Raw genomic sequence first — 12,312 nt, forward strand, 5'->3', positions numbered from 1 at the left:
TGTCATAGCAGATATGCTATTCTAGAATTCACTATTGCTGAAGTCACCTAGAAACATCATCTATATCTTTGTGACTTTGTTCAGATTTGTCAGAGCCTCAGAGGAGACCCACCTTTAAATCCGCGTTCAAATGAAGCAGTCCAGTTGGCAACATTATTCATGGATTCTTCTGCAAACTTAGGGTCACCCTTAGAAATTGCGCCTTTGGCTACAGTCCTACACCGATTTCAACCCTTGAAATTTCATGGTAACCGCGACTGAAATCTTCTAAGAGCAAGTTCACTCGTTGGGTCACCAGGTCACCCACTATTTACTACTGTTTAGTGTTAATTTCACCCTCTGGGTCACGAGCACAGTGTATTTCATGCCCTGGGTCACCTTGTACAGTGTTCTGGGTCACCATGGTGACCTGCACAGTGTATTTCGTGACCCAGAGAATGAAAATATACACTAAAAAATAGTGAATAGTAGATGACCTGGTGACCCAACGGGTGAACTTGCTCTAAAGATTTATCTCTTGGGCTCTGTTTAAGCAATGTATCAATTTTTTTTTAAATTATATATAAAAATTGAAATACGTAATTGGCGTTCAATACGTAATTGGCATCTCATGCCATACCGCAAGAAGTCACATCACTGCTAAGTTTATCATTCGTATTTGTGTTTTTTATATCAAATTTTTTTTTTATTAGCTCTATTTCAATCTTGTTTGATTGATTAAACTATACACGAAAATTGTTCTCATTATGTGCGTGTATTTTAGATAAGTGAAAGAGTGGTTCTATACTTCTATCAAATTGTCATCTACCTCCATCGTATACTTTGCTTCAATATTACCCATTTTTGTTTTTCGTTTTGAATCTACATTCGTTTCTTTCCACCTACAGCCCCCAGAATTTGACAACCTCCATTTACCCATCATCAGACTTCCGGCAACATGGCTACATTCGAAAAGCATAATTTGTGAGATCTTCAGCTTGCTAAGTACAGTACCACGTACGTTCCTTATACTTGACCTCTATGCTTTTTATACTTCTTATCAAATTTTCAAGTACTAAATTTACTCACTAAACCTCACTAAAGTTCCTTAAATAACCTCACTCATATAATTTGCAAACAAATTATTATCTTTAAAATAAAAATTTAGTCATTTTAATAGTTTAATTACTCTATAAATCTTAACTACATATACACTTCTCAATCAAACAACATGCATGAATCTCTTTTCCAATAAATCATATGCGTTCAACATATATATCATACAATTTTATGTCACATGATCTTAATCATATTTTTAATTCTTATTAAATATATGTGAATGCTTTAATGAGTATGTAATGAAATTGGAAAATGAAAATAGACAAGGAAAATAATAAAGAATACAATATAATATTATTGAATTGGAAAGTCTATGTAAAATAAATATAATATTTTTTTGGTATAATTATTGTCCTTAATAGTCATTTTATAGTAGGATATAAATGTCATTTAATAATTCATAACAGAGTGATGTCAAGTGAGCAGACTTGGAGGTCTCAATAGAAACTCTCTTTTATATTGGTTTGGTTCGTTATTTTTGGGTTTATTATAAACACTAACCGAAAGTCGTACCGCAATCATTAGTTTGGTTCAGTTTCGATTATTTTTTGTCAGTTCAGTGCGGTTAGTCGGTTTTTAGTTCCAAAAAGTCCACCCTACTGTTGCTTGCTCCTGACAATGGTTTTCATGTGAACATACCTGTTGCCAGAGATAGCTGGGGATATTGGGCTGGTAGTCTGTCCTCTTACGTTTTCTCATTTCTCGGTTTATATATATGGGCTAGATGGTATATGTTTTTTGGGATTAAGCATGAAACCTTCTTTGGCTAACGTGATGCATTTCCAGTCCTAGTTAAGTTGGTGGTCCTCAGGTTCTCTAGGATCCCTCGTAATATTGTCATGCATCTTGTGTGCTATCACCACCGATTGAGTATGTGAAGTTATTTAGATAATTTTTATGTTCAATAAAATAAATTGCTTTCAATACTAAAAAGCCTGCTATACATTGGGCTGTAAGAATGGGCCTGAACTATGACCCAGTACGGTCCTTCTGCATCAAAGTTCACACAGACACAAAGGAGCAGAGACTCAGCGAAACCATTTCTCCGAGAAAGTGTGAGAGATTCCGGTGAAGAACAATGGGGATAGCAGCAGCAATAGGAGTGCTTTCACCTTTCCCATTTTACTATTGGCTATGGACTTCCCCACAAACATGGGTTGCCCTCTGTGGGGACGGGCGTGACCCATGCAAGGTTATGTCCTATGTAGCTCATTTCCTGAAGCTGATTCAGTTCCTCTCTCTCGTTTCAGTCTCAACCATCTCTTGGCCTCCTCCTCTTTATTTCTGGCCCCTCATTGCCTTTGGCCAGTTTCTCAACTTCAGGTCAGCCCCCATTTAATGATTACATTTCCTTACGCAGATATGTTCCATCATTCATGTCTTTAAACGTTTGATTGTTGTGGTGTTGGAAACTAACTTGCTTAGCATTTACTGTTACTTTGACAAGACTTTGGGTCATGGGAAGCTTTTAATTTTATTTAGATTAATGGTCTGGATGCTCTTGAGTGAATCTCCTTGATTGATTACTGATGATGCCCAATTGGCCTTGTTCTTCAAGCTTAATGTGGAAAATATGGTGCATTTCAAACTACATTGAGTGACGTTCGGCTCATGTTTTCGATACTAGAATTGATAAAATGATGAGAGATATCAGTCATCATTTCCATGAACATCTGTTTTGAGATGCTACTTTATCCTCCAGACTCCAGTATAGATAAACAAGCATTTGCTTTTTGTTTGGATCCTTACTGGAACCAACTCTTCCGAGTTAGTTACTGGGAAACGGGGCTCTTCTGTGTAAACTAACCTAGCAGAGGAAAGAAGACAGCATCAATACATGTCAAAGGAATGAAATGATTCTGTAAGGCTAGTGAAATGTCTGAGGGTGTGGTCTTCATGGTGTGCTAAAAATGGGAGGTGTAAAGATTCAGACAAAATTAAAATGCACAAATCCATCAATAGGATTTCCCCTTTACAAGTATCTGTTACAAAGATCAATGTGCTAATCCGGTACTCCATGAATTGTTATAGAAGCTGGCCCAGATGTCTAGTCTGGTTTGATGTCCCTGTGTTTCAATGCAGCAGAATGTGTAGGGATCCTTGTCAGTTAGGCTTGTAGTGTAGTGTAGTGCAATATTGGGAGACAAGGAGAAGAGAGTACTGAGAAGTGTCATGCTAAACTTATTCCAGAGATAAAGATAATACCGGATTACAAGTTTACAACCTTTGCTACCAATTACTGATCTATTTCTTTCTTTAATAAGACACGAATTTTATTATGAAATGAAAAGGGATACATATCTGAATTTGCATCAAGTAATTAACTAGCCTGAGAAAACTTGTCTACCATATCATCTGCAAGTGTAAAGTGGATGAAATGAGAAGTTTGTATGATGGGAGGCATAATGAGAATAGAGTAAGGATATTGTAAGATAGACATATTGAGAATAGAGTAAGGATAAGAAATGATGGACCCCAGTGTTTCAATTGGTTTTTTGAGATGTGCTTTATTTGAAGTTTCTTTATGAAAGTTTGGTTTGTCTTGATCAAAAGAACTAGATTTACCTGAGCCTAAAGATCAACAGAAAGAGAAATTATTGAAGGGTTAGTCTGTGATATACATGTGTTGTTTCCATATGATTAGGCTTTGTTTTGCTCTCTTCAGAGTCTACTCTTTATAGGCTATACTTTATGATGATTGGAATGCAGCTGTGACATATTTTTGTTGTTTGTATGTCTTAGTTGTTTCTTCTTTTGTTAGTTAGTCCAGTGGACTCCTGGTCCTGCATTTATATGCTTCTGTTGTTAACACAAATTTGTTTTTCATATATATGTATTTTCTCCAAGAGTTCTGTGGTTGATGATTTGGGGCTACAAGTCCTTTTTGAGGTTTCAGAAAATTGATCATGTTTCTTATATCTGTATGTGGTTATTCTGAATTTTCAGGGTTTATCAGTTGTTAGGTGAAGCTGGTACTTACTATGGAGTTCGTTTCGGAAAGAACATTCCCTGGGTGACAGAATTTCCATTTGGGTATATAAAAGATCCTCAATATGTTGGAAGCATCTTAAGTCTTTTTGCATGTCTGTCATGGGTACCCTTTCCATACATTTTCTTGTGGACGTTGGGATATGTTTTTATGATACATGTTGAATCCAAGGAAGATCCTGCAACTCGTGCAAAGCCGCTATCATGATTCAGCATATGAATTAGACCAGAGAATCAGTCGTGTTTACAAATACCAACCAGTGTTCAATTGAGATGGCAGTACAATTTTCTTTTCCTTTCTCCAGCCTCATTCATGTTGGATTTGGTTTCTCTTCATCTTCTGCCGTAACATTGTTGTAGTGATATTACTTAATTAGTCCTGCACGGATTCCAATTTTCAAGGTATTTTGTTTCTGATATTTCTCACATCAATTTCAGTGGCATCAAAGTTACAGAAATTATTTGCTATTTCAGATATCTTTTCTGAGTGAAGAAGTTGCTCATACTCCAGCATAAGTTATACAGATTTTGGGTGCCTTCCTAAATTTTTCCTTGGGACTAAAACCCCAAAGGTAGAACACAAAATAAATAAGGAAGTGTTGACTGGCATAAGAAGGTAAAAGCCGAGACTAATTCATGCTGGGAGGTCATGTCAAATTGCTTCCTCCCCTCTGTCTGGCCATCTAGAATAGATTGAGATTTAAAACTCTAATTAGACTTGGCGAGATTCACCCCTGGTGTGGGATTCCCACACTTGGAGGCGCTTACCAACTGGACCACCTATGGTGGTTTTCTTCTTACTAAACTTGAATAAGGTTGAGAGGAATGGAGTGAAGTGATTTCTTATTTTAGGATGTTTACTAACATTTGAACCCAAAGTAGGGAACTAGGGATATGTGTTGCCAATTTACTAACCCCTACATGTGAGTGTTTTTTATTTTTTATTTTTTTGTAATAACTTTTGTTGACACAAGAAAAAAAAAAAAGAAAAAAAAGAGTTACCATCTTTTTACAGTACTAACCCGTTTACACAACAATTCATGTTAACTAGCTAATATTTGTCATGAGTTTAAGTTTTAGTGAATCTTTTGACACAAAATTTGTGGTCTCTATCAAGGGCATAATTAGCTAGTGTCGAGGGGGTCAAATCACCCCTTGACCTTAGCTTTTCTATTATAGATATCTTATATTTTTTGCTTAACATGCTTATAAAGTCTTTGTTGATCCCTCTTAACTCTTTCTATTTCTTTCACTTTTCATGTTTTTTTTTTTTGGACAAAATATTGTTTACTCCCTATACTTATAGGGAGTCGACGTTTTAGTCCCTGACATTTCAATTTCACCTAAAAACTCCCTAAACTCTCTAATTTCACTCAATTGGTCATTACTGTTAATTTTCCGTCAAAAGCTCCGTTATTTTGCTGACGTGGCATTCCGTACACGACCAAAATGTCTATTTTACCCTCACAGACTTTTTTTTTTTCCTCCTTCTCTTTTTACCTCTTCTTTTTCCAGCTTTCTCTCCTCCTCTGTTTTTTTTTTTAATCTTGCAGGGAGCTTTAACTTTTCCCATTCTTCATCATCCAACTTAGAAAAGTACTACTCAACCATATGATCATTGGGTTCCTATCCTTGTCCGACAGTATAGCTCTGCAGCCCTCTCTGAAATCCTTGCTGACTTCTCCTCGCAAAAATGACAAACCATGCGACATCACCACCAGCACAAAATGCTCTTCCTTTCCCCTTGAGAATCACCAACTTGACATTAGCATCCTCTTCAAATGCAAGGAAAAGTTCCAACAGTCGAGAAATCATTTCAAAGTTAAGGGCATTCAGTTGCCGAGGCCTGTTCAATGTCAATCACCATTTCAACAATCTCATCCTTAAACTAACATCTAAAAAGCTAGTGAAAACGGGAAAACACTTAAACAGCCAATTATCCAACTTGTCAACAGCTCAATCATACAATTTGATCAAGGCAGCAACTGAAATTCGTACATTCATTATTCCAACCAACAGTAAGGCAGCAACTTACTTACCAAGTTTGAAGATTTCTTAATCGAACCAAGAGCAAGACCAGTTGACCATGAGCTCAAGACTTCAATTGAAAACCCAGCAATTCATGACAGAGTGAGAGACATATCGATTTTGGCGTCAGCTGAAAACCCAGATCACAAGCTCGCCGCGCCACCGCATGGCATCATACCACAGGTCGGGTTACTGGCCAAAACCAAACCAAACACCTTCTTCACCAAACCCCAAATTCTCCATAGCCTGTCCCTGTCCGAAATTTAAACCCTACAAGGAGGAAAGGAGCCGAGGGAAAGGCCCGGCCGGCGGCGAAGGAGGAAGCTGCCACCAAACCTAAAGCCGCCACCACACACGCCAATGCGTCAAGGCCTCGCAGCCGCAGCCGAAACCGAAATACGTAGAAGAGCAGCGCAACCTTCAAAATCTATGGAGGCGACGTTTCCGGTAGGCACCGAGTGAGATCGGCTGGAGTCAATTTACCAATATGAGTAGGATTTCTCGAATCTCAATAAGGAATTTGAAGAAGAAGGAGGGAGGTTTCATGGAATCGGGAACAACAAAGTCTACCTCTTGGGCCAGACCGAGACGTCTTCGCCGTCGCAGCCTGTGCTGATCCCGACATTCGTGGCAGTTGTGGCGCCGCGTCCGCCGTCGATGGAGATAGGGATTCGGTCCGTGCAGAGAGAGGATAAGAAGATCATGCAATTAGGGCTGTCAATTCCGACACGACTCGAAACCCGCACGAAATAAAGCAGGTTGAACCAGCACAATTAAAAAGCGGGTCTGCCGTGGGTCAACCCGCCATGACCCATTTAATAAATGGGTTAGCCACGGGTCAATCCGCCAACACGAAGTGAACCCATATAACCCAATTATGCTGTACTTCTTCTTGAAATTTTGGACGTTGGGAGTATTTGATCATAGGATTAAACAATTTGAAATATTTTGCTTTATAATTATTGAATTTAATTATTTATGAATTATATATAATTATTTATATTCTTCGTCTTGTGGAGTTTTTAGCGAATTTAATCAATTTATGCTTTTTTTTAGTTAAATGAGTAGTATTGTTAACCTTTAAATGGGTAATTTTGTCTAACACTACACGACCTATTTATTAAATGGGTTAAGCAGGTTGGAAACGGGTAACCTATTTAATAAATAGGTTGGGTTTGGGTTTAAATTTTTGACACGATTATTAAATGGGTTGGGTTTGGGTTTGTCTCTTGCGACACGACAAATATCTTGACCCGACACCACCCATTGACAGCCCTAAGTGCAGGTCTAGAGAGAGAGAGAGAGAGAGAGAGAGAGAGAGAGCACGAAGACATAAAAAGAAAAAGAGAAAAAGAGAAGGAAAAAAAAAGTCAATGAGAGTAAAATAGACATTTTGGTCATGTACGGAATGCCACGTGAGCAAGATAACGGAGCTCTTGACGGAAAATTAACGGCAATGACCAATTGGGTGAAATTGAAGAGTTTAGGGAGTTTTTAGGTGAAATTAAAATGTTAGGGACTGAAACGTCGACTCCCTAGTCCCTATAAGTACAGGGAGTAAACAGTATTTTGTCTTTTTTTTTTTTTTTTTTATATAGTTTTGAGTAAAACCTTCATATGATATTAAATGTAAAGGTGAGTGACTAAAAAATTCTTGTTAACTTGATTACCGAGTGATCATGACTATTGGTTACCACCTCTTAGACTTTTGCTCAATTTTACATTATTTCTTTAATTAGTTCTTTGTTGTCAAGAGCTGTGCTTCAATCTTCTTGTAATAGAGTATGTTGCTGGTGTGGTACACCTTCAAGCATGTTTCTATTCATACCTCCAAATTTAGTATTTGGACCTCCCGCTTTTTTCACGTAATAATTAATTCTGTCAACACATATAAAATGACTAATAAGGACACATACAAGTAATGTGCAAAAAAATATATATCTTGTTACGTCCCGAACCCAAATTCACCCGTTTACTGGTCATTTGGACGGTAAACGACAACTATTTTCACTTTGACTGTCGTTTCAGCACTTTTAGTGGCCCTAAAAGTTGACTTTTTGTTCGGGTCAGAACTTGAGAAAAGTTTCTTCACGAAAGTTGTAGAGGATATTAAACCGAGCGCGTGCATATGTGGTTCGTAAAAATCGGAGCTCATATGCGAAAGTTATAGGCGAAAAAGGAAAGTTACTGTTCAAGGTAAGTTTCTATATAAAGGGAAAATCACTGTGGTAAGTTTCCAATTTTGGAAACTTACCGGTCTCCCTCTCTCTCCTCTCCCCCGATCTCTCTCCTCCGGTTCGGGGGATTTTTGAATTTCCGGCCTAATTTCCGATTCCGGCCACCTGACGGCGTGCCACTGGTCATTCTGGGACCGCCTCTTCCTTCCCTACACGCTGATACCCTGGGCTTTCGACAATTTGGCCGAAAAACCTCGATTCGAAGCAAATTCTCCTCCGGGTGCAATTTTGGTTTTTCCGGCGATTCCGCCGTTTCCGGCCGTCTCCGACCACCAAACTTGGATTGAAGGAGCGCCTTGAGCCGGCGAACGTTTCCCCTAAGGCCTCTTGCTCCGATTTGCATCGTGGAGGCCGAATCGACGAAGAACATCCTTGGGTCCGAAGCAATTTTCTGGGCAAACTTCATCAGCTTAATCCGAGCTCTTAAAGGTAAAATTGTGAGATGTTGTAGTTGAATGAATGGTTGGGTTTGTTGAGTAGAAGCTACTATCAAAATTTGGTGGCCATCAGAGGTGGTGGCCGCCGGCGCGTGGGCCCCACTCGCCGCCACTGTGGGTGGCGCGTGGTGGCGCGTAGGACCGACATTTAATTCCAATTTTTAGCCCATTAAATCCTATAATTTGAGTAGAGCTTGTTTATGAAGTTTGGTAATTTTTGGAGGAGTTTGGAATTGTTTGTGAATTTTGAAAGTGTGGAGTTTCGGTTGTTGATTTGTGGGAATCCGGCCTTCGGATTTCCCTTATTCCGTCATGGAATACCTTAATCGACGAGTTGATATAAATGGTGAAGTTTGGCTTGAAGTTGAAAGGAGTTGGAGTTGCTAGTTTACGTGGGGTTTTCGGGATTCAATATAGAATCGTATTGTTTTATCGAATTGTTGTTTACGGAATACAATTGTGTACAGGACGAGATAATGACTCATCGCTCGACGAGGATCCTTACGCTTGGATACCACGCTAGCCGTATACTGTGAGTGGACGTTTGTTTTTGAATATTGATGCATGCATTTAATTTTTCGAATTAATGTTTTATTAATTATCATATTATTTTAGTTTCGGATATGATTTTGGTTTTGGAATATTGCTTGGATTTTCCATCATGATTTTTGGAACGTGAGTTTTATTCGCTCGGATTTCAACTTGTGATTTAAGTGATTTTCGACGAATTATTTTTCCGAGGTGATTTCCGGAATTTATTAATATATTTTATTCGTCGATATTGAGGTTTCTGGAATATTTTTCGAAATGGGATTTCGATGGAATTATATTTCTTGTTATTTATTGACTTTCGATTTTAGCCTTGGGAATGCCTTATTGTTAATGTACTTATTCTTTTAGCGTGTGGGACACGCTGCTGCTTTATACGACTTTTACGAGAATTTCCGGGTACGGTTGGGAATCGTACCCGTGTTTTATTTATTCGTAGGACATGGGGAAGCCTTATAGATTTACTGGATTTTAATGGTTTTTACCCGCCATACCTGGGTCGTCATATTTATTGCTAGCTAGCCTATTAGTACTCCTCCCTGCTTACTATGTGTTTGTGGGTGAGTAAGAGCAGAGCATGGGATGCTCCAGAGTGTGGGACACTCCGACCCGAGCCTGGGAGGCTCCCTTCTCGTATGGTGATAACTTCTTCCCCATACTTTTTCGTGACTTGACTACCGGGCTAGTCCGTTATTTTCGTAACCAGCGGGGCTGGTGTGTTTTCACGAGAATTTTGGATTTCGATGTTATCGTAACCAGCGGGGCTGGTGTGTTTTTACGAGAATCTTGGTTTTGTTGATAAATGTGTTTTTCTTATATGTTGCATGCATCAGGTTTTTAAAAGGAATAAATGTGGAAAAGCACAAAACCCACTTTTCTTTACAATTATTTATTTATTTATTTTGTCCACTCACGCTAACGTTTTATGTGCTTTTCCCCTGGGCCCTTCGGTTTCAAATGCCCAGTCTGCAGAGTAGCTGGTTCGGCTTAGTAGGATTCGGGGCATAGTATCTGCTGCTGTTGTTTTCATTGTAGGTTAACTGTTGAACCTACCTGTATTGTTATTTTCTTCTTCCTCTTTTAGATTGCTCTGATAACCTGTGGGGGATAAATAATGTAAAGGTTGGAAGTTACTTTGGTGTAATTAAGAATATGTTATTTTCGGATTTCAGTTACTTATTGTGAAGTTGTTGGGTTTTGGGGAGCAGGGTGGCTCCAGGAGATTATGGATGATTTGTTAGAAGTGTGATTGTAATTCTACAGGTTTTGGGTAGTCCATTTTAGGGGTGACTCTGCCAAATTTTTGGTAGAGTTATTCCTAAGGTGGGCCCCACAGGGCCACCTCGGATTTCAGGGTGAAATTCGGGGCAGGTCCTGTCATATCTTCTTTGTCAAAACCCCAGCTTTTATTCCTTAAAAATTGTTCTAAATAGATAATATCTTATTTTCCTGATTGTTAACGTTAACCACTGTTGAAGAATGTTAAAGAAGCCCTACCAACATAACTACTATTTTTTCATAGCATTCAGTTTTCATGTTAAATCCCAATCTCTACGACAAAGTTTGCTTGCATTGTAGTGTTCACTCTAAACCTCATACTTCCCATACATGATCTTTTCCTTTGGATCATCACTCAATATGCAATTAAACACATATTCCACTACTTTATGATCTTCCCACAATACTTTATTGTATTCATTCTGGGTATAAATTGATGGTATTCATGCTTTTGATTAATTGAGAGAGAGAGAGAGAGAGATCAATTCCAGCAACAACGATTGCGACTTTGATCCTCCTTCTTGGCTCCAATAAGACCAATACCAATTTATCTAGTTCCTCTCGACCATATTCAATTTTACAAAATCTACTGAATTATTAGACCAATGATATTGTTGGCTTCAATGAATTTCAAATTTGCTATTAGTTTGGTTTGTTTGTTCGATGAAGATCGACAATGGACCTGAGGTCCTTGAGTTCATGGATCAGTAGGTGACTTTGATTCATGGCCATGGAAATTTTTTTTTGATACGCATGGCCATGGAAATTAAAATGGTAAATCTTCTATTGATTTTATGGGATGATGGCCATTATGGGAAAATTAGGGAGGTATAAATATCATATTAGTTATTTGTAAAAGTATGTTGAGATAAAAGTATGGGCCCCATTTTTTTTAAAAACGAGACTCATACTTTTATCTCATATTTAGACCAATTTTGGTTGATATATGCTCCCAAATCTATAACAGATTCCAATCTAAATGATTGTAGGCGTTCATCAGTTCGATGATTATCATTTATTGTTAAAAAAAAAACAACAGCTATCTCATTTTCTTTGATCACAAAATAACAGCTATCTCATTGAAAAAGGAATTATCGGACGAATAAAATATCAAGCTGACCACCACTCTTAAAGTTGAGGCCTTTTTAAAGCAGGCTTTATCCTAGTTTGATTAAGTCTAGCATATGTAATCCGATAAAGTCCTGATGCAGGTTTCCTAGTTTGATTAATTAGGTCTAGGACTCTAGGACATATCTATAAATGTGTATCAGAAATTTTATTCTCTTATTCCCTACCTCGAGTTCTACTTCTCCTCTGTTATTTGCCTCAGTGTGGCCGTGACCTCAGTATGTCCATTAGAAGGGTTTGGGTTAATATGAAGACAAGGGTTTCCATTCTACTTAGAAAGGTTTCTATAGAGACAAGGATGAAATGGACTTTAGTAGCTTTCCGAATTTTATTAAGAATGTTCTTATTACTTACCCTAGATTTTATTGTCCGCAAGTGCAGCATGATCTTTACTTACCCTAGATTTTATTGGCCGCAAGTGCAGCATGATCTCCATTAGAAGATGGACTGGAAAGTACAAACAAAAGCAAATCCCAGAAGATATTCTGCAATTGATTCTACAACGTCTGTTGATACAGGATTTTCTACGGTGTGGTGGAGTTTGTCTTTCGTGGCGAGCCTCAGTTGAT

General features: G+C 38.2%; 1 protein-coding gene across 1 annotated transcript; it reads left to right on the forward strand.

The window, feature by feature from the left end:
• The first annotated feature begins 2,080 nt into the window (after positions 1–2,080).
• On the forward strand, positions 2,081–4,547 carry LOC133738055 (phosphatidyl-N-methylethanolamine N-methyltransferase). Its single transcript, XM_062165497.1, has 2 exons — positions 2,081–2,421; positions 4,045–4,547. Exons 1-2 carry the CDS (start codon positions 2,177–2,179, stop codon positions 4,292–4,294), a joined length of 495 nt encoding a protein of 164 aa, XP_062021481.1. The 5' UTR covers positions 2,081–2,176; the 3' UTR covers positions 4,295–4,547.
• Positions 4,548–12,312: the final 7,765 nt, after the last annotated feature.

Source organism: Rosa rugosa, chromosome 1 (genome assembly GCF_958449725.1).
Source record: "Rosa rugosa chromosome 1, drRosRugo1.1, whole genome shotgun sequence".
NCBI lineage: Eukaryota > Viridiplantae > Streptophyta > Magnoliopsida > Rosales > Rosaceae > Rosa > Rosa rugosa.

Excerpts from the sequence above, each read along its gene's own strand:
- LOC133738055 (XM_062165497.1), top strand. The coding sequence starts at position 2,177 with ATGGGGATAGCAGCAGCAATAGGAGTGCTTTCACCTTTCCCATTTTAC. Across the intron at positions 2,422-4,044 it reads GGCCAGTTTCTCAACTTCAG|GGTTTATCAGTTGTTAGGTG; the intron begins GTCAGCCCCCAT and ends CTGAATTTTCAG.